Below are 23355 nucleotides of genomic sequence, written 5' to 3' on the forward strand. Positions count from 1 at the left end.
TGTGTCCATTTCCATCTGTTATTCTTACACAGCAGGTCTTGTAGTGGTGCTACGACTTCGGTAAAATTTTTACAGTGTTCTCGAAAGAATTGACACATACCAAGGAATTATCGGACATGTTTCACCTTGGTAGGCCTAGGGAAGTTACTTATCGCTTCTAACTTTACCGGGTTCGGTTGGATTCCCTTGCCGTCTATCACGTGTCCTAGGAATAGGATTTCCGGCTGACAGAAGTGTGATTTCTTGATATTCACCTTGAATCCAGTTTCTATAAGGTTTTTGAACAGTTTGCCTAAATTTTGGAGGTTTTCTTCAAAGGTTTTAGTTGCAATTATCATGTCATCGATGTACAAAGTAGTAACTGCTTTGACTTCGTCTGTTAGGTTCCTGTCAAGTGCCCGTATGAGAGCGCTGCTAGAATTGCGGGTTCCGAACGGGAGTCTTTCAAACACATAGGTCTGTTGATCAAACATAAACCCTGTTAGTAACTTCGACTTATCATGCAGAAGGATGTGGTGAAAAGAACTGGTCAGGTCCACACCTGTGAAAACTTCCATGTCTCTAAATCGGCGAATTGCGTCCTTAATAGGCATGGCTTGATCATTCTCTGGGATTAATTTGGAATTTAATTGGCGAGCATCTAAGCACAGCCTCAGGGAATTGTCGGCTTTCTTTACTATGACAAGGCTGTTCACGTACGGAGTGGGTCGCTTCGAGATGATCCCGTTTTCTTCCATTTGTTTAATTATTTGTTTGACCTCCTCGTGGTATTTCTCTGGCACTGGATACGGCTTTCGTTTGTATGGTTCCCAGTCCAAAACATTGAAAACGTATGTAAAATTAGGTATGAGGCCCACTTTGGAATCGAATACGGCCTGATGTTCAATTAAGAAGGCTCTTAATTTATCTTTCTGTTCTTTTGTCCCTTTAAACTCTGCAACCTTGTCATTGACTAATTTTTCAATATCTTCTGCAATATCAGCCATAAAATGTCTGTAAAAATCCCCTCATGGTCCAAAATATTTAATTTTTCATCCGCATGCTCGGTTCCTAAGATATCGTGGAACTCTCCGTCAGTACTGTTATCTGCTTCGTCCTCATCAGTTTCCGGATTTATTGCAACCCTGTCATGACCTCCATTCCTTCGGAATCTCACAACGCCCCCTGCAAGGTCAATGACGGCATGTGTTTCCCTTAGAAAATCGGCTCCGAGAATTACGTTGTAGTTAACTCTGGCCATTATGATAAATGTATGACTGTAGGTTGAGCTCCCTATTGTCATCTCCAGGTATGTCTGGGACTTGCAGGTAGTCACCTTGTCTGGCACGATCCCTTTTATTTTCACTGTCGAGACCGGGATCTCAGGTAGGCTCATTCTCTCTTTCAAATCATTAAACAGAGTCCTCGAAATAATGCTGATACTCGCACCAGTATCTAAAAGTCCTAAAATACTTGTTCCATAAATTTTGATTTTAATCACAGGTAGAGGTAAAATTTGTGGGCTCTCCTGCTTGAATTCATCATTTAATAAGTCCTCAGGCTGCGCTATCCATGAATCTACTTTAGCTACTTCCCACTCTTCATTCTCAATGGTTAAATGTGTGGTTGAGTCAGTGTCTAATGGAGCTACTAATTCGAAATTGAAGTTTTTTTTCCTAGCACCGGTCCCCTCGTACGTTGGTGCATTAGGGTTGAGCGGTCTGCGGTCCTCGCTTCCTCTCCTTCTTGTCTGCTGGAACTCGAGGCTTTCGGCTCCCGTGATGTCCGGGTTCATGTCTTGGGATTCGATTGCCTGTTTCCACGGATCGCGCTGCTGTTTATTATTCAGGTCATTGATATATCGGCGCCCCTCTTGGTACCTCGGGTCCGAGTTCCTATCTCGCTGGTAATTTCTTCTCTCGTTCCACCTTCTTTCAGGGTCGCGATAATAAGGCCTATCTCTTCCTCGATCTTCCCATCGCCTTCTATCTCGTGAGAGGTACCTCCTTTGGTATGGCTGCCTGTCCTGGTATCGCGGTCGCCTGTCTGGATAATTAGGTTTTCTATACCACGGACGTTGGGTTTCTTCCTCCTGGCGTCTCGTGTTCTTATCTCGCCGCGGTACAGCACCTAAATTCGGGCCATTTACCTGCGCGTTGCCTCGTGCATTCTCACTTGTGGCATTAGCTAGGTACGCCCTATGTTCCTGCGTTTGCCTGGTCACTCTCTGCGGTACATTACTAGTTGATGTAGCGTCTAGCTCCCTTAAAATAGCCTCAACTTGAGCTGGATCATCTACCCTCGCCGTAATGAGCATTCGCTGTACGTCCGACGGAAATTGCTTGATTATTGTCTGCACGATTTCTGCGTCAGATACAGGGGAGTCTAATTGTCTAAGTTTCACGAGCTGTGTTAAGAAGAAGTCTAGGTATCGTGTGGGCTGTGTCGACATATACTTGCGAGTGTACAAGTCCATTCTGAGTGCTTGTTGTGTTGACAAGGACCAGTACCTTTCGAGGAAAGCCTTTTCGAAATCTTCGAACGTCTTAAAGGTATCTACGAAACCATAGTACCAGGTCTTTGCCTGTCCTTCGAGATATTTTTCTACAATACGTAGTTTCTTGTCTTCTGGGGCCTTTATATCTTGGAAATATTGTTTCAATTCCCTAAGATATACTTTTGGGGTAATTTGTGACGTTCCACTAAATTTCTTCGGTTGATCGTCACTCGTACGCACAATGTTTATGATCTGGGTGGAAGCTTCAGCTCTTTGTGTACTTTCCGGCATTGTCCTTTCCACGTTAAATATTTGTGTTATCGGCTCGCTCTCTGTCGGCTCACTCTGCGGTTGTATCCTCATTTCTTTTGCTACTTGCGACTCGGTTGCTTGCTTGTCTACTAGCAGCTTGACCAAGGTCGACAGGTTTTCGCCCTGGGTCTTAATTGCCTGGATTTTCCCCTCTATGACCTCGTTAAATTCCTGTCTTACTGACTGCTCACTGAGTGTAATCGCACCCTCAGTCTCTGCTATCTTTTCTGACAGTTCTGTTAACCTCTTTGTAATATCCTGGGTTTCCGACTTTAAGGTCATGATTTCGTGACTCGTTTTCTCCTGAGTCTCTCCAACCTGTACGCATACTTTATTCATTTCTTTCCTAGTCTCATCCTCAATTTTATCTATTCGTTCTTCCAAGAGTATGATACCTCGAGCTAAATCCTTGCCCTGATCATGTACCATTACCCTGGTTTCCCTCATGCTTTCCTCAACAGTCGCGCTGTGGTTGTCTAACTGTTCTTGTATTTGTGCTTGTGCATCGGCTAACTTCTTTATTTCCTCCATTGTCTCCTGCCTGTTAGCATTACACGCCTGCATGAGTTTATCCTGGTTTTCCCGTAACTCTTTCTTCAATTCAACCTGGCTCTTTATGAATTTTTCCTCGAGCTTTATCTCACACTGTTTGAATTCTTCCAGGACCTGTCCGTGTACTGCCTCTACTTTATTTGCAAGTTCGGCTTGGCTACTTTCAATCTTATTTGCAAGTTCAGCTTGACTAGATTTCAATTCGCTTTGTGTGGCTTTTAACTCGTTGGCTAACTCTACCTGGCTGGATTTTAATTCGCCTTGTGTGGTTTTTAATTCGTTAGCTAATTCGGCCTGGCTACTTTCTACCTTGTTTACCAGTTCAGCCTGACTGGATTTTAATTCGTCGGCTAATTCTGCCTGGCTACTTTCTACCTTGTTTACAAGTTCGGCCTGACTGGATTTCAACTCATCTTGACTTACTTTAAGTTCAATAGCTAATTCTGCCTGGCTATTTTCTATTTTATTCGATAGTTCGGCCTGACTAGATTTTAGTTCATTAGCTAGTTCTGCCTGACTGGATTTCAGTTCATTTTGACTTGTTTTAAGTTCATTAGTCGCTACGCATAAATCACTAATGGTTTTAATCAACATGTCCCACTGCTCCAGACTAATCGACATTTTATATGCTGAGAGAAAACGACTGAGACGTTCAGGCTCCCCAACAATACTTCCAACACATGCAAGACACAGTAATCACCAATACAAAACAATTTTATCCTAAATTTGGATAAAATTATACAAAACATGTCATTTATAATTAATACCACTACTTGTCAAACAGCACTATCACAGCATTCATATTTATCAACACTCAGTAAATCTATGTTCATGGCTGTCAGTCTGGGTACAAAATAAATTAAATGTAAAGTGCAAAGTCCCGGGGATAAGCAAATCTGGCCCCAAAGGTGGGCGACACGCTTTTCACTCCTCACTCCGGCCCCTGTGCCCTTTTCAAGGCAACAACTGCGGTGATCTCTTCCTTCTTCTTTGCGCCGGCTGCTCCTGTAATAGATGACATGTAAATAATACTCACCGCTGCATGTAGACTCTTCTTCCTCAGTCGTGCCCGTCCGTTTTCCCCGGAGAGGCCACCCGCTGATCAAGGAGTGAGGAAATGAAAAGAGGGGGGTAAACTAACTAAAAATGACGGTACCCAAGACTGAATAAAATTTAAATAATAGACTAATTTATTGAATAAAATGCAAAATGCTAAAATAAACGTAAACTGAACTAGTGAAAATGTAAACAAAATGAAATAAATGAGACTAATAAAACATTAAAGATTGAGGATCTGCCTTACAAACATCATAATCTGCCTAATAAACTGACTGAAGGTCAATCACCTTAATTAAAATTATTCCAAACTCAGCTGACACTATCCTCAAGTTAATAACATGACTCAATTTAAAACTCTGGTCAGAAAGACCACCTTCTTGGAACACAGAATTACATTACGGAGAAAATATCTATCAAAATAAATTTAAAGTAGTTGAATCACAATAAAGTAATTTAAATTTGTTACGTCATCAATCCACTGACTCATAGGAGTTGTCAAATATTCTATCACATGTGGCTCATTTGGTAAAATACCCAAATTTAAATAAATCATGGACTGCACTAACCAAGTGTATCACATAAGGAATAATTCGAAGAAAACCAGCCATGAACATCACACTTCATTTCCTACATAACCTTTGTCTTATTCAACACCTCATGATTAAACAAAATAAATTATTGAAACATCAATCTGAGTGTATCCAACCACTCATCTAAATTTTTAAACTTCACTTGCATACCTGTGATAGACTGGACTTCTTAAGAATAAACCAAAATTTAGGCCAAGTGCCTGATGTTAACATTTCAAATGATAGCGATCCTTGTACATTAACATTTCTATTGAATTTGCCGCTGACTGTATTTCATTATCAACTCATATTTGTGGTACCACCACTAGATGGAGGCAGATGCCATCTTGTTTATCTCGTTCATTGCGGCAGTTTATACAATTTATTTATTTAAGGATCGCTTCATTTCAAAATAAAATGTAGTGGATTTTAAAAGGAAAGATTGGTAATTACTTAAATGCCTGGTATGAGCATACCACTACTATAGTTTCGACTGTGACATAATCGATGATCCATAAACCTAACATCTGAGATCTTATTTACATCATTACATTTAATTAACGGAGAAACACTGCTCCGACAAAGAGAATACAGAAATCAAAACTAGCCTATCTACACCTATCTATTTACATCAAATCAAATATAAATAATTCACATACGCTTACGTCCTACAAATACACGGTAATAAAGTACACACAGAAAGAAAAACAAATAAACAAAACTAGATCCCACCATCGCGGCCTACTGGAAATTAATAAGGATGGAAGTGCGCAAAATAAAATCGGAGTCTCCAGAAAAATATACCCCGCTGCGAGTAGCAAAAATCTAAACATTGTGAATTTGACGGCAATCTGTAACCTCAGACGATAAATGTCTGGACATGATACCATTTAACCTTTACAGACAAATTACTGTTACTTCACGTCATCCGTGACTCTACATGATTATTCAAAACACATTGACTCGTCGCTCTGCTCACATTGTACACTGGCTAGCATTATTTGCCGAGCATCTACTTTCCCTGGAATTATTTAAACAAATACAGGCTTCTGCCTACTATCATAACCCATGTCGTAACACCTTTAACACTCGTGGTTAAATTCTTCATTTCACATTTCTATTTACTCATTAATTCTTGACGTCATTATTATTCATTATTCTCACAATACGGCCTCGCTCGTATCCGGCGGGCAAAATATCTGTCGTGCGCTTTACGACTTCTTACAACAATTCATGACATGGTCCAAATCATATTTCCATTATCAACGTAGATCATCAGGGATATTAATCATCTAGCTCGATCTCTCGATCATTCTCTGCTTAACATATCACAAAAAATCACAGAGCTGACTCATCAATGGCACTCACTGTTTCTTAAAAAAAAGTGACGAGATTGCCTCTCAAAACACAGATGTTGAAACATGCGTAACCGCAACTACACAGAAATAAATACTCGCGTCTACCAAAATCGTCGCAAAATACATGGGATAGGTACAATCAAAACCGGTCATCTGAAGGATGACTCCACAAATAAAACAAACTGAAATGCGCAAACATAGCAAAAATAAACATTGAAATCATCGCGGCGGCGTCTACAAGATCAAAACACCAACAAAATGTGACTCAAAAACCCACGATCTAAATAACATGATGAATAATAATAATAAAACGGCATTACACTCAATAGATCAAATATCATAGCTGCCTAACTGTCAAAGTGACATACTACAGAAATAAACCAAAAACACGCAAACAAACATCTACCTAAACAAAGTGCACAAATAATCCTAGCTGAAAGTGCAACATTATTACTATTATTATTATTATTATATTATTATTATTATTATTATATTATTATTATTATTATTATTATTAATTATCAACCGTGAATTATTTACAATCCTACCTAATACTCTAAACTACATTGATCATCGATTAGCCACGGTCCTACATATTTATTTACATTATTTATCGATGCTCATACCTGTGTGATGGAGGCAGGCTGGCTCACCCTCCAGCCTCGGTCATGGTGAAATTAGAATTCCATCTTCAAGCTGATGTGGTATTCCAGATTTTTACACACGCAAATTTGACACATTTTTGCCATGCCGTGACACACGCTTATATTAGCATAAAACACTCGCATTTCTCTCACTCCAGTGAAAGTTAGATGATACCACTGCAGACTCCTGTTGTGTTGGACGGTCGTCTCGCTATCTACCTGGAAATTACCTGCTGGTCTGCTCGCCGGTCTCTCAGCTTTGTTTACACTGCAGCTTACAGAACATTAACCCCATCGGGACATAACTGTTTCCTCAAGGTTTACTATTGCGGCCTTCATTGAAGAAAGTCAATCTCCTCCCTGTCTGTCTTTACTAGTTTCTGGCCGTAAATATCTCGCTTGTTAAAACAGTTTATTGAATGGTAGAAGCAAGCTAAAATACAGTTTATGTTGTGGAGAATATTTATGCTGTTAACACATGTGAAACTACCCGTTGGTTAGAGATGCTGAAAACATGGACTTGTTCCTCTCGACTCGTAATGTGAGTTTAATTAAGTTGAAAGTGTAGCCCTTGCCTGTTCTCTCTGCATTTACAGTAAAAGTTTGTTAAAGTGTTCATTTTCTGAAATGCTACTCTCCCAAGTAAATAATACAAGGCTCTCTAAAAATGCCTACAAGTGTCTAATCGCTTTCTTACCAGCCAAAAGTAAAGCTGACTAAATGAATTTGCTGACACACTCTGTCACTCTGTCAAACGTAGATACACTGAGACTATTACAGAATCACTGCGAAAATTCAAAAAAACACTGAGAATACTCAAGACAACAACTGAGAGTTCAGCCCTCTGGTCGCTGGGTTTTGTAAAGAGTCCTCCCACCACCTGGAAAATAGTTCCGTGGAAGGGATGTGGCGTAATAATCTAGTCCTCGGGAGCGCTTTATCGTACATCCGTAGGTTGTAGTTTTCAAAATTTATATGCAGAACTTCCTAAATTTTGGCTGACTCACATGTGATAATGCGCCGCGGGAAATGATCACAGGAAATCCACACGACGGCGCGCGTCACTGGTGTTATTTTCTTCCGGTGGATGGCTCCATCCCGCCATGACAGCTTATTCTTCTGGGTCCTCTTACTCCTCCGTGTGAAGTTAAATTTTATTAATTAGGCACTAATTAACCACAGATTCGCACTGATAATTCACCAAATATTATAAAGAAATCAGGACACTGTTTTTCGCTACCACACCGGGCTTCAGATCGCGAAATACTGACTGTAGATTTCCCGCTGTGACAGTTCATTCAAATTTAGAATTCTTTGATTGGCTGAGACTTTCGCGCTCTTCCAAACGTGGGTACTTCCACTTCCTCCCAAGGATTGGCGGTTATTGTCGTTGTCCCTTCTGTCCTAGCTAAGTAGGTCAGGCCTCAACGCGTGCTTTTCTCGTGAGAACCGAACTGCAAATCGCCACTCCTACGCGGTGTCATAAAATTTATTGGAAGGAACCCTTAGGTTGGTTTACAAGTTGGTCGTGCTTAGAGAAGAGTTTCATGGATACTTCTTGCCGTCTGACTGGCGCCAGAAAGTTCCTTTGTGACTGCTAGTTTCACAGCCTACTGTAATATCCCATATGCGAAATATTCAACATTTAATTGTAAATTAATTAGGCAAATTCGCTTATGGGTGCAATACAGTATAAATTATATGAGTAATGAACTGGAATTCCGGTCCCGCGGGGTAGAGGGCAACGCCTCAGCCTGTCACCCGGCGGCCCCGGGTTCGAATTCCGGCCGCGTCAGGGGTTCTTAATTTTAATGATTAATATCCCTGGCCTAGGAAGTGGGTGTTTGTGACGTCCTCAATCTTCCTTTCCTCACACACAACATTCCACACTACCGTCATTCCAATTACACGCAGGTTCATAAAATATGGTGCCAGTAGGGACAAAAGATACACATGGGTCGACGCCCCGAACAAACAGCATTTAAAAAATGAACTGGAATCAGAGATAAAGCTTGTTATTAATGACGTTGTACAGTATACAATAATAACAAATAAGTTAAAAGATTGTGAGCAACTGCAAAGAGATATCGACAGTATTGTGAGATGAACAGCAGATAATGGAATGATGATAAACGGCATTAAAAGTCAGGTTATGAGTTTCACTAATAGGAATAGTCCTCTCAGGATTAATTACTGTATTGATGGGGTGAAAGTTCCTAATGGGTATCAATGTAAGTACCTTCTTCTTCTTCCTCTTCTTCTTAATCTGCTTACCCTCCAGGGTTGGCTTTTTCCCTCGTACTCAGCGAGGGATCCCACCTCTACCGCCTCAAGGGCAGTGTCCTCGAGCTTCAGACTCTAGGTCGGGGGATACAACTGGAGAGGATGACCAGTACCTCGCCCAGGCGGCCTCACCTGCTATGCTGAACAGGAACCTTGTGCGGAGATGGGAAGATTGGAAGGGATAGAAGGGGAAGAGGGAAAGAGGGAAAGAAGCGGTCGGTGCCTTAAGTTAGGTACCATCACGACATTTGCCTGGAGGAGAAGTAGGAATCCACGGAAAACTACTTCCAGGATGGCTGAGGTAGGAATCGAACCCACCTTTACTCAGTTGACCTCCCGAGGCTGAGTGGACCCCGTTCCAGCCCTCGTACCACTTTTCAAATTTCGTGGCAGAGCCGGGAATCGAACCCGGGCCTCCGGGGGTGGCAGCTAATCACACTAACCACTACACCACAGAGGCGGACAATGTAAGTACCTAGGTGTTATTATAAGGAAAGATCTTCATTGGGGTAATCACACACACGGCATTATAAATAAAGGTTACAGATCTCTGCACATGGCTATGAGGATATTTAGGAGTTGTACTAAGGATAAAGAAGAGCCTCCGTAGCTCAAGCGGCAGCACGCCGGCCTCTCACCGCTGGATACCGTGGTTCAAATCCCGGTCACTCCATAAGAGATTTGTGCTGGAAAAAGCGGAGGCGGAACAGGTTTTTCTCCGGGTACTCCTGTTTTCCGTGTCATTTTTCATTCCAGCAACACTCTCCAATATCATTTCATTTCATCTGTCAGTCATTAATCATTGCCCCAGAGGAGTGCGACAGGCTTCGGCACCCGGCACAGCTCCTATCCTCGCCACAAGTTGGGGGCTTCATTCAGCCCATCTCTGACCCGGTCATTGACTGGAAAACAGGTTGTAGGTTTTCATTTTCACTAAGGATGTAAAGTATAGGGCATGTAAGTCTCTAGTAAGACCGTAACTAGGGTATGGTTCCAGAGTATGGGACCCTCACCAGAATTACTTGATTCGAGAACTGAAAAAATCCAAAGAAAACCAGGTCGATTTGTTCTGGGAAGACTTGGGAGAAAGGAGACGAGCTGCTAGACTAAGTGGTATGTCCCAAGATGTGAATGGAGAGATGGCGTGGAATGACATTAGTAAACGGATAAGTTTGAGTGGTGTCTTTAAAAGAAGGTAAGATCACAATGTGAACCTAAAGTTGAAATTCAAGAGGACAAATTGGAGCAAATATCCATTTGTAGGGAGACGAGTTAGGGATTGGAATAATTTACGAGGAAGATGTTCAATAAGTTTCCAAATTCTTTACAATCATTGAAGAAAAGAATTGGTAAAAAAACAGGTAGAGAATCTGCCACCTGGGCGACTGCCCCAAATGCAAATCAGTGGTGATTGATGATTGATAACACACATACCGCGCGAAAGGTGGCAACACTGTTGTTACGTATCGATACTGCCATCGCTGTGGTAGGAGAACTGCATAGTGACAACTCGCAGGTGCACGCAGTTGTTGGTGCAGGGACTGGTCTGGTGTGTTCGTCCAGCTGTAGAAATGGAGACAAGCAAAGAAGAGAAGTGCGGTTCGTTTTCTGGTGTCCGAGGGTCCTGGAGTACGCGAAACTCATCGCCGCATGTCTCCTGTGTACGGCGAACACTGCATGAGGTGTGTTGCACGAGTGTCATAGGCGATTCCGAGAAAGGCGCACATTAGGGCTCTCTAAAGACTAGGTATGCTCGCCCGCCATTATGGTTCATTCCTGCACGACGTTGGTAAGACAGTTGACCGCCTCAGTCTTGCATATCCTTCTTTTCTACTGTTCTCCAACCTAGAAAATAATGCTCAACTAATATAATGTAAAAATACTCATTAGCAGTATTACTCAAACGGTTGCTCAACACACTGTAAATGTTAGTAGGCTATATTTCGTACATTATCGTGGAATTTTTACTCGAGACAGTGATTGTACGAATAGCAAGGTCGTTGATAATTTGCCTTTTAACAAACAAACTAGACATGTATTCTCACTGGAGAAATATCAGAAAAAATAGTGTGCCCATTCGCATCTCGTAGACCATTTACAAAATGGCGGCGTAGGAAGGTATGGCCCATGCGATCTATTAAGGCAATGAACCTCTTATTAATACAGCATATAGGAGACCATGCACGTCACGGAACGGACTGATTTGGAAGACACTGCAGGACAGTAGAGGCTCATTTTGAATTGTTTTGAAAAAAATATAGCAGCGGACTGATTGTTTAAAGATATACTCTAAAAATTTCAACTGCAGAAGTAAGACGCAAATACAAGCGAAGCTTTACATCTGAAGATTATCCTAAACTCCTGTTGGAAGATATTGACTGTTTTACAATCGGCGATAACATCTGATAAAATAATTTACCGGCGTATGTTATAAAAGAGACGAGATATTATAGAAATAAGCAATTCGTGGTGAGATACGTCTGACTTGGATCCGGTGAGCAGCCACTCTGCGATGGAAGAAAAAGGACTCACCATATTGCAGAATCGATAATTTCGTATGAGAAGAAAGTTACCCCTGTGGTTATAAACTTAATATCTATATACGGAGAACTTATTCCAACCGAAGAAAATTTCGTCGTTTAGAATAGCAGTAGAACTATGGAATATATCATGACTGATTGCTCCGCAAAACGAATTTTCTACGCTGTCTGCAGATTTGGAATGATGACTGCTTGCTAAATCTACATGATGGATTGAACTGGGGATAGGCACCGGCGAGCCAGAGGACCGGCCGATGAGGATTGGACCGGCGAGCTAGAGGACCGGCCGATGAGGATTGGACTAGCCAGCCATATGACCAGCTGATGACCAGGAAGACGTTATCCAACCGGAGATCCAGATCCTAACAGAGGGTCTAACCACAACCAAGGAATGGAGCGACAACCAGACCAAACGTAGCATCTGACGAGCTAAGTCCATACATTTTTTAGTAGAGTAGTTTCTTGCAATCTACACCCTCACTCTAACTTCGGCATGTGCTGATTAATTGGTGATATTTATGAATTAATTAAGAACGTGTGTGAAACATAAAGTGAAGTGTGAGATATTTAAGGCTATAAGATAAGATGGCAGTGTAGAATTAGAATTCTATTATATCATATACAGGCTACCGCACTTGCATACATACAGTAGAAACTAGCATGAGTAAATGAAATAAGTGTTTCTTGTAAAGACCTAATAGCAATGAGTCTATATAATTGGTGAAACTTCAATTAATCTCGTTTTACCTGTACAATGATTACGTCACGAATTTACCTGCGCGACACTGATGAATATAGTTAAGTTACGTATTCCTTTCTTCATAGAAAGAGGGCATTGAACTCAAACTGCTGTTTTAAAGATGAGAGGTTATTAAAATGCGTTTATTACAAGGCAATTCTAAAATGTTTGGCATATAGCTTTGGGTGTAATCGGCTATATGCGTACGGCAATAAGTATGCCAGTGGTTTGTTAATGTATCTTGAAATGGCGTTGAAATATGGTTATTTATTGGAGCATATTAAGGAATATTTGGAATGCAGATGTTTATTTATGTTCTGCGGTATGAGATAGAATTGCTATTCGCCAAGGAAACGTTGTGTTAGATTTACATGAGGTGAGTTTCTGTGCCATATGGAAAGAATATGTCAAAGTGTGAACATCGCGCAGATGATCATTTTAAGGTAAGATTGACATGTATTATGGTAGAATTGTGAATCGTGACAGTTTTTATCTGATATTAGTAAATGGCATGTACCGATTATAAGAGAGTTCTTTAACATACGGTTTACTAGGCTCATGACTAAGTATACATGTGATATTCTTTGGTGCGGTGACGTTTCAGTATAATACGTATTAATTTCATTCTGTACTGTCCAGACGAGTTGAGTAGCTCGTACATATAAGAGATACTGAGTAAGAGCAATTAGCTAAAGCACATTGAGCCGTTGGTGGAGGAGTGTGTGGATCGGAAACTACTTGAACAGTTAGATAGATGTTCATTTCTTTTCACGCAGATATGATTTCAGTTGAAGTGTTTTAAATATAAAGAATAGGATAATGGTTAGTTAGGAGCCATATGTCGTAGGCTCTAGAGAGGTATTGTCTTAGCCCGTAAGTTGTTATTTATGCGTATTCAGGATAAGTGACCAAATAAGCAGAGTTCAGATTTATGAATGGAAAATTTGGAGAGCAGTTTTACGATTTTATACTCACGCAAGAGTTTGTTTGGGAGATACATACATAAAGATATGATCAGATTTACATTCGCAATCTGACTTTATCCCATTTAATTTTTATTACGTTTCAATTTAGCAAACCATCCGTTTTTATCACAGTGAGATGACTTAAATGTGGTGAGAATAATTAATATAATTATCGTGACGGTATTCACAACGAGTATTTATATGGAGACCGTGATTTCTCAGTGATCTCTTGAATATAATTAGAGAAAATCAAATACATTTCGGAACATGGCTACGAATATACAAGTAAATAACTAATACGAACTTGAACATTAAATGAGAAAGAATGTAAATAATTTAAAGCTTAATTATTTTACTTTTATTTCAGCCAGCGCTGACTCTAATCCTTTATGCTTAAATATTATTAAGATAATACTACCCAGAATTCACATTAACTTACATAGAACATGATTTATTCAATAAATTTTCTTATATTTTTCTTTTAGAAAGTGCCTGTGTTTTGAATTCCTTTTGGGTAACGGCTAGTTTGTAAGTTAGCTAATAAGTTTTGTGGATATAAGTAATTGATGAGTTTGACAAAAAGAAAGAGATTCTTTTTGAGGTTTTCGGCCACAGGTCCTTACTTGAGCGTATAGGTATTCCCATGATGTGCATCTTAACAGACCGAGTCTCTTCCGAAACCACGTAAAAAACAAACCCATATAAAATCACAGATTTTATGAGCGATAGATAGAATACCCTGAGAAGAAATTGAGTTACCGGGAGAACTTGGCACTGATCGCTCGATAGGCGGGTGCAATAGCTTACTAATAAATCTGTTTATTATTATTATTAATAAGTAGAATAGGTTGTCCGTAAGCTATGCGCCGCGGTACCGTCAAATGAAATGAGGGATTCCGTGGTGTTGATGTTGGCTCCTGTCATTCTTAAATCGTGGAATTTGACGTGATAATCGGTCAGTGTCGAAGATATATAAATTGTGATAGAAGATTTTGATACCATATGACCTTAGTCGGTATTTCATACTTGCGTGAAATTTATTTAGTGTTATTTTCAATGTTAACGAAATAATAAGAAAAATATTCTTCGAACAAAACGCTAAAATGTGATGTACGAAGACGAACACACCCAAGTAACTGGGAATTTTTAAGCTTATTTCTTTCTTCTAAAGTTTAGTCCCTTTCATTTTTACCAGTATTTAAACCAGACCTTCTATGTGAAAAATAAACTTAATTTTTGGTTAGTGTTATGAATCTCATCAGCGTTATGCAGTTGTAATGAACAGAGAATTCTAGTTTCTTCAACCGAACATTCATGAAACAAATGTTATTACAAATGACATTCAGGAAGAAAATAGGAATAGAGTAACTACTTCTATAGCTGAATCTTCTCTTCCAACCTGAAGTATTGCACTCATAAAATCAGTTACCAATGACTTGTAAGGGGAGTCACCCACGAGCTGTGGAGAACATTGTAATTTTTTTACTTAGAAGTTAACAGTACATGTTTTACAGAGATTCCTCTGGTTTGAGGAGAAGTAATATGATTCATCAGCACGACTTACCTTGTAAAAATTCAAAGGGTCGCAACATTGGTTAATTTGCTCACGCAGCACATTTTTTTAAAATATGAAATTTAAGGAATATTTTACAAACTTACAGTCTCCTTTTATTACAGTATTTACAAAACAATAACTTTCCATTCCTTGTTTACATTTTTCTGTTCTTTTTCCAAGCAGGCCCATACATTTTACCCCGTTTCCGTGCTTTCTTGTTAAAGTCCACAACAGCATAGAATCGTATTTTGAAGAAGTGTCTAATTTAAAAAAAAATTACAGCACGTTGGAAAACATATACTGGACATTTTCATTCGAAATGTTCTCCATTACAAGATTTCCACCATTTTGCAATATATAATGATTATAATCCCTATAGAAGACCTCACGGTTACAAATTCATATTTCATAACTTCATAACCTCGAAGTTGATGTTGGTTTCCACCTGTCACGTCTACAGTTTTGAAGCCAGATTGCTCTCCTAGAATTTTCAGAAGGGTATCTTAACAACCTGTATCGCGCAGTAGAGTCATTACTACAATTAGGTGCAGAACAACCCACCATTATGTAATAAATATTCGCACAAATATTGCACAATTTTGTCATGCACGTGGTGATTAAAGGAATACATTGAATCAATGTGATGAAGCGAGCGTTTGTAGGAGAAACTAGAGTTTGATCACATGGTCAATTGCGCAGGTATGAACCAAAATGGCGGCTAATCATACCCATCTTATAGAGCCTTAGTGCGCATCACTGCAAGACGATGCGCATGCAGGCCAGGCCCATCGAGCCATTACTCCTGATGTGATAGGCCGGACTGATGGCCTTATTCGGGAAAACCGACGAATCACGGAGGAAGAAAGGTATTCGTGGACGTCGGACGACAAATTGCAAGAGTGGGTGCGGTTGCGGATCCGTCACCGACCTATCTCTTTCTACAAAACTGGAATTGATCTGCCTCGTCTCCCAATGGGACAAAATGTATTAACGCTTTTAGTAATTAAAGAATGATGAGCTGTATTTTCTCTTGAGTAAAATGTAGTATTGTTTATAAGACGCTGTTGGTCTGTTACAATGAATTTGTTTTCTTTTGTAATATTTTGTGTCAGTTCATTATGCTACAGGTGACAATGTGAACTACTCATACACTTAACAAAATGGAAATTGCAACACCATGAAGGCATTGGTCGTTTGTGTTGATTTTCAAGGTATGGAACGATGCTTTGTAGGTATGTAAACGATCGTTTCAGACCCATTGGATTGCTGCTACAGGTCTCCCCACGTGATTGGTCGCGGAGGAAGCAACTCCAATATACGGACTCTGGTGTAGCGTAGTTGACTTGCAGTCTGTGCAGTGAAGTGCTGCCCGTCAAACGTGCCTCGACGACAGAGAAGAGCATGCTATCAACAACTGTCACCTTTTGAGAGGGCTCGGATAATTGGACTGTGTGAGGCTGGATTATCGCTAAGGACTGTCGGTGCACGTGTTGGCCGACAGGCATCTATGGTACAACGTGTATGACAGCAGTGGTCAAATGAAGGTACCCACACTCGTAGACCTGGCACAGGCCCAGCGCGACAAACAACTGTGAGAGAGGATCGCCGCATCATTCGGATGGCCCGGATGGAACCCCATGCAACAGCAGCGCAAATTCGAGCAGCTGTGGCACCCCACGTTACACAACAAACAGTTGGTAATCGCCTGCGTGCAGCTGGCATACGTTCCCGTGTCCCTGCAGAAGGTGTTCCATTGACCCCACAACAGCGACGTGTAAGGCTGGCCTTGTGTCGAGAAAGATCGACGAGGGTCGATGAATGGCATAGGATCGTCTTTAGTGATGAATCGCGCTTCTGTCTTGCCCGCAGTGATCGCCGGAATCGTGTGCGCCGACGTACCGGTTAGAGGGGCTGCCCAGATCTTATTGTCGAGAGGCACACAGGGCTAACACCAAGCATTATGGTCTGGGGAGCTATTGGTTTTAATGTGAAATCACAATTAGTGCTTATTGAGGGCACTATGACTGATCGACAGTACGTTGTTAGGGTACTCAATCCAGTGGTTGTCCCTATGATGGCGAACATTGCTAACGGGATGTTTCAGCAGGACAATGCCCGGGTTCACACTGCACGCATCTCCAGAGAAGCTCTCCACATCACAACCTTAGAATGGCCCGCCAGATCCCCGGACCTCAGTCCTATTGTGCATGTGTAGGACATGATGGGTCGACAACTGGCCAACCGTCCTCAGCCACCCACAACTCTGGAACAACTGACCCGTGCAGTGCAGCGAGCATGGGCCACAATTCCTCAGGAAGCGATCCAGGGCCTTATTGACACCATGCCTCGACGAATTCATCAATGTATTGCAGCTCGTGGTGGGCACATCCTGTATTGATTTTTGTCCAAACTTGCTGTCAGAGGGACCTGAAAGTGTAATAATCGAATCATAACCGAACACTCATCCTGCATGTTCAATTGCAGCAATGTAGCACCACTCCTTCTGGGTGTTGCAATTTCCATTTTATTCAGTGTATTTATAGTGTTGTTCATTAAATGTGAGATACAGTGTATTTTTAATGGGTACCTCATACCCCGCGATACCACTGACGTCACCTTCTATAGCAATACCACTGCAGGTTTAAAGAAGGAGGAAAATGATAATAACTCTGTCAGAGAAAGGTCTGTTACGATTAATCACGATGGGGAAACTAATGCCTCACCTCATTTACTTCTATATTGTTGTGGAGAGGAATCAGGCCATAACAGATGTAGGTGTGACCCAAGACGACGTAGGCGATACTGAAGAAGCGAATGCCATGCAGACATCCCAGATTCTTTCCGCTCGTCTCGGAGGTGCTCATCAACTTTTTCAGGTTGGTGTAGGCCGAGAAGACGACATAAAGCTCACTACGGCTGCCTGCAATGGAAAATAAATGTTCCAAACATTGTCGGTTGAAAACGTTAAAAAAAATTCAAGCTCCCTTGGCCACGTACCTCCCCTAGTGCATCGTGACTGCATTGGTCTACATAGGAGGCTTTCCGTGTGTCTCAACGGCCCACTAGAGCTCATTCCATTTTAAGAAAACAGTATTGATATTATGACAACAGGGTTACCATATCGAATGGCTCTGCTCAGCACCATCACGGGGAAACGGTGGCATATAAATTTGTGAAATTCAGTATTTAAGATCAAGACAACAAGTGGATGAAACTAAGCTACAAAACATTTTTTATGAACTGAATGGAACTGGGAATTTAAAGAGGCTATTATTATTGGTTTGTACTGAGTCAGAGGTAAACTACGGCACATGAAGAACCTCAGCATTGAAGTGTAAGGCAAAATGGGGAAGAAAATAAACAAATAATTTATATGACCTCGATGGGTGAGGGATGCATTTAATTACATTTAATAATGGGCGAGTTGGCCGTGCGGTTAGGGGCGCGTAGCTGTGAGCTTGCATCTGGGAGATTGGGTTCGAACCCCACTGTCGGAAGCCCTGAAGATGGTTTTCCGTGATTTGATATTTTCACACCAGGCAAATGCTGCGGCTGTTCCTTAATTAAGGCCACGGCCGCTTCCTTCGTTTCCTAAGCCTTTCCTATCCCATCCTCGCCATAAGACCTATCTGTGTCGCTGCGACGTAAAGCAAATTTGAAAAAAAAGTTACATTTCATAAATTTCTCCAGTCATAAAGTCTAGAAAACAGACGCAAGAAATAAATACTGTAGATGACTCTACAAAATATCACAGTATCAATGTTAAAGAAACAAATCGCACGCGCTGGCTATCACATAACTCTCATTCAACACAAGACAAGTACGCACTAATTTGAAGCCTAAAAACTCACACACGCTACAGAAGTGAACTGGCGGCGGTTCACAGAGTGAGGGACTACACAAGGCTTATACCAGAGCAACACAGAGGAAGGAAAATAAAGAAAGGCAACGAAGCGATGGCTGTTCCCGCCATTGTGCTTCCTCCCTACAAATGTATTTATGAAAAAGAATGTGTTATGTAGTTATTTTAATAACTTCCGGGCATAAATGCTCTTCCTTTTTATCCATCTTTCACAATACATTACAAATGACAGTATAATATTCCTTAATCATGAGGAATTATGGGTGTCTCGGAGGGGGTGTGTTCACTCCTTGTAAGTCCATAAGAGCAATACTGTTTTCTGAACGTGGAATGAGCTATAGCTGACAGCGTATTGGAAAGATATTGCAATCCAACCGACGATCTCACTGCTACACTGGGGCGAAACGCTGGTAACTCCACGAACGAAAAGGCTAAAAAGCTTGAATGTGTTTGAAAAGTCAGGTATTTTGGAACATACAGTAGCTGATGAAAAGTATCTGGAATGCGCTTAGACTGTACCCGTGTCCCGTTCCCTTCGCCTTTACAGCGGCCTTACCCTTGCTGGGAACACTTTCAATGAGGTGTCTGAATGTCTGTGGAGGAATGGCAGCCCATTCTTCGTCAAGAGCCGAAACCAGGAAAGGTAGAGATAATTGACGCTGGGGTCTGGAGCGAAGTCAACGTTCTAACTCATCCTAAAGGTGTTCCGTTGGATTCGGGTCGGGACTCAGGGCAGGCCAGTCCATTTCACGAATATTATTGTACACAAACTATTGCTTCACAGACGCAGCTTTATGACAGGGTTTACTGTCATGCCTATACGAACAATCATCGTCTGCGAATTGCTCCTCAAGTGTACTCAGTACACAATGGGGTAAAATGTGTTCATATCCTTCCACAAATTGAGTTTTCTTAAGCGCAATGAGGGGAATACACCTTAACCACAAAAAACATTCCCATACCATAACACCACCTCCTCCGTACTCTGCTGTTGGCAAGAAATAAGATTGGAGGAATTCACCAAACCGAAACGCTTCCATCGGATTGCCACAGAGCATAGCGTGATTCACAACTCCAAATCACTCATTTCCAATCATCTACTGTCCAGTGGCGTCACTCTTTACACCACCTCAAGCGTCACTCAGCACTGACTACGGCTTGTGAGCAGCAGTTCGATCATTGTATCCCATTCTTTTAACTCCCGACGCTCAATCAGTAGGTTGGATGGACTCCTGTAGCACTTTGGAACTCATGATTGATTCCTTCCGCTGATCTCTTGCGATTGTTTACAACCACCCTACGCAAAGCTTGACGGTCCCTCTCCATCATTAAATGAGATCTGCCTGGCCTTTATTTAGATTTAGCTGCGATTGTTCCCTCGCGTTTCCACTTCACAATAACGTCATCAACAGTCTACTTCGGCAGTTTTAGAAGGATTGAAAGGTCCCTGATGGATTTGTAACTCAGGTGACATCCAATGACTACTCCACGTTCGAAGTCATCGAGTTCTCCTTAGCGACGCATTCTGCTGTTACTACTTCTCTACTGACAACACAGTACTTCCCACCTCTCTTTATACTGGCGGGGCCGCCTCTCGTGACTTCCAGGGTTCAATTTTGCATACTTTTGATCAGGTAGTGTATATTCAGAGAAACACTGGAATATCTGGAAATGGAAGTGGTTTTAAATGGTCAACGGATAAACAACATTTGATATGTGGATGATATTGTAAGTTTTGCACATATTTCAGAAAGTTTACATCAATGTAAAGGAACCAAAGTTTCAAAAGGAAAACTTTATCCCTGCCCGTCATCTTATAATCGACCTGAAACCTTTTGACAAGTCCGCAAATATACACACATCTCGGTACAGTCGGTGGAATTATTCGGATAAATGAAAGTACGACTTTGGAAAATAAAGGACTCCACTCAACAAAATGAAAAATTTTAAAAGTCGTGAGTTAACATTAGCCACAACAATTAGACTTCTCCGCCGCTATGTGTTTTCTGTTCTCTATTAAGGTGCTAATAATAATATTAAACATAGTATTGGCTTAACGTCCCACTAACTACCTTGATGATTTTCGGAGACGCCGAGATGCCGGAATTTAGTCCCGAAGGAGTTCTTTTGCGTGCCAGTAAATCAACCGACACGAGGCCGACATATTTAAGAACATTAAATACCACCGGACTGAACCAGCATTGAAACTGCTAAGCTGGGATCAGAAGGCCAGCACCGCAACCGTCTGAGCCACTCAGCCCGCCTATTACGGTGTTAAAATGGAAAAGTCGCTCAATTAAAAATTAGAGGCTTTCGAAATGTGACTCTACCGAAGGATTAAAAACGTGTCAAGGGCAGATGAAGCCGAACTGATCTGTTCCCAACTCAGCTTCAGCTTATATTTCCGTTCTTCTGCAAATTATACCGTACGTGTTAAACCGGGCGAGTTGGCCATACGGTTAGGGGTGCGCAGCTGTGAGCTTGCATTCGGGAGACAGTAGGTTTGAACCAAACTGTAGGCAGCCCTGAAGATGGTTTTCAGTGGTTTCCCATTTTCACTACATACAAATGCTGGGGCGGTACCTTAATTGAGGCCACGGCCGCTTCCTTTTCACTCCTAGGACTATCCTATCCCATCGTCGCCATAAAACATATCTGTGTCGGTGCGACGTAAAGCAAATCGTAAAAGAATAAAAACTGGTGTTAAAATTTTGCAGGCGTGAGATACTGAACAAATGCTGCGATTGTTTTCATACTTGTTGGCACCAGCTTTTCTTGAGAATAGGTATAACAGTATTCAGCATTATATCCTAATTCGGGTGGCACTTCTCCTGTATCATACACGTTATACACTAAATGGAATAAGTTAGCCGTGGTGGTTTCTCCAAAGTAAGACCCTAATTCTGACGGTATGTCATCAATTCCGGGTGTCTTGCTCCTATTTAGGTCTCTTAAAGCTCTGTCGATTTCTGACCTCAAAATTTGGTCTCCCATTTCATCAGCATCAACAGCCTATTTCTGTTCCATCAACTGATTGTCTACTTCTTTCGCTTGATACAACTGATCGGTATGTTCCTGTTATCTTCCTACCTTGCTTTCTTTCCCTAGAAGTGGTTTTCCATCTCAGGTATTAATATTCTTACACCTAGTTTCCCTTTCCCCAACGGTTTCCTTCATTTTCCCTAAAACAGCGTCTACCATTCCTACGACCATACAATCTTCAACATCCTTGCACTTTTCTTTCAGCCATTATTCCTTAGCTGTCCTGCGCTTTCTATCTTCTTCATTCTTTCCGGCTCTCCCAATATTTTGCATTCTTGTACGTTCTCTTACTTAATCTCTCCTTTCTTCCTAACCTTGCGTCAGCAGCCCTACAGATTTCCTTCCTCACGACTGTCCATTCTTCATACGTTGTGTCTCCTTCAGCCATTTCGTTTATATCTTATGCAATATGTTCCTTGAAACAGTCCCTTACACTCTTTTCTTTCAAATAGCCTAGGTCCCAAATCCTTCCTTCCTTCCTTCCTTCCTTCCTTCCTTCCTTCCTTCCTTCCTTCCTTCTTTCCTTTCTTCTTTCAATTTCTTCAACTGCAGATAGCATTTCATGACCAACAAGTTGTGGTCAGAGTCCACGTCTGCTTTTGGCTAAGTCTTGCAATCCAACACCTGGTTTCTGAATCTCTGCCTAATCATAATGAAGTCTATTTGATACATTCCAGTGTCTCCAGGCCTCGTCGATGTATACAGCCGTCGTTTGTGGTGTTTGAACCATCTATTAGCAAGGAGTAAATTTTGATCAGTGTCGAATTCAACCAGCTTTCTTACTCTTTCGTGCCTATGTCCCAGTCCGTATTCTCTTCCTTGGCCTAGCACTGCATTCCAGTCTCCCATCACATTTAGATCCTCTTCAACGTTTACATATTGTATTACAACTTCTATCTCTTCATATATCGTTTCGATTTCTTCATCATTCATTGAACTAGTAGGCATATAGACCTGAATTATTTGTGGTGGGCATTGGCTTTGTGTATACCTTGTCAACAATAAACCTATCACTATAGAGGTCGTAGTAGCTTACCTGCTATCCTGTTTTCTTATTCAGTACCAAACCAACTCCTGAAATTTCCCTGTTTGATACTGTGTTGATAATTCTGTAGTCGCCTGACCAAAATTCCTGCTTTTCCTGCCAGCGAACTTCGCTTATACCAACTACATCTAAATTTAGTGTAACCATCTCCTTTCTCAGATTATTTAACCTTCCACAGCGATTCAAACTTCCAACATTTCACGCTCCGACTCGCAGAATGACAGTATCCACCTTCCTGATGATTGCCCCTTCTCGTGTATTTGCCACCCTAAGATCCGAATTGGGGATTATTGTACCTCCAGAACATTTTACCCGGCAGGATGCCTTCATCAGTACATCATTCATACAGAGAGA

General features: G+C 41.3%; 1 protein-coding gene across 1 annotated transcript in view; it reads right to left on the reverse strand.

Moving 5' to 3' along the window:
* LOC136866645 (nose resistant to fluoxetine protein 6-like) overlaps window positions 1-23355 on the reverse strand; it is a 188418-nt gene that overhangs the window by 130970 nt on the left and 34093 nt on the right. Inside the window, exon 2 of the mRNA XM_068226790.1 lies at window positions 17776-17972. Coding sequence (XP_068082891.1) covers window positions 17776-17972 — 197 coding nt within the window. The remainder of the gene's footprint in view (window positions 1-17775; window positions 17973-23355) is intronic.

Source organism: Anabrus simplex, chromosome 3 (genome assembly GCF_040414725.1).
Source record: "Anabrus simplex isolate iqAnaSimp1 chromosome 3, ASM4041472v1, whole genome shotgun sequence".
Taxonomy (NCBI): Eukaryota; Metazoa; Arthropoda; class Insecta; order Orthoptera; family Tettigoniidae; genus Anabrus; species Anabrus simplex.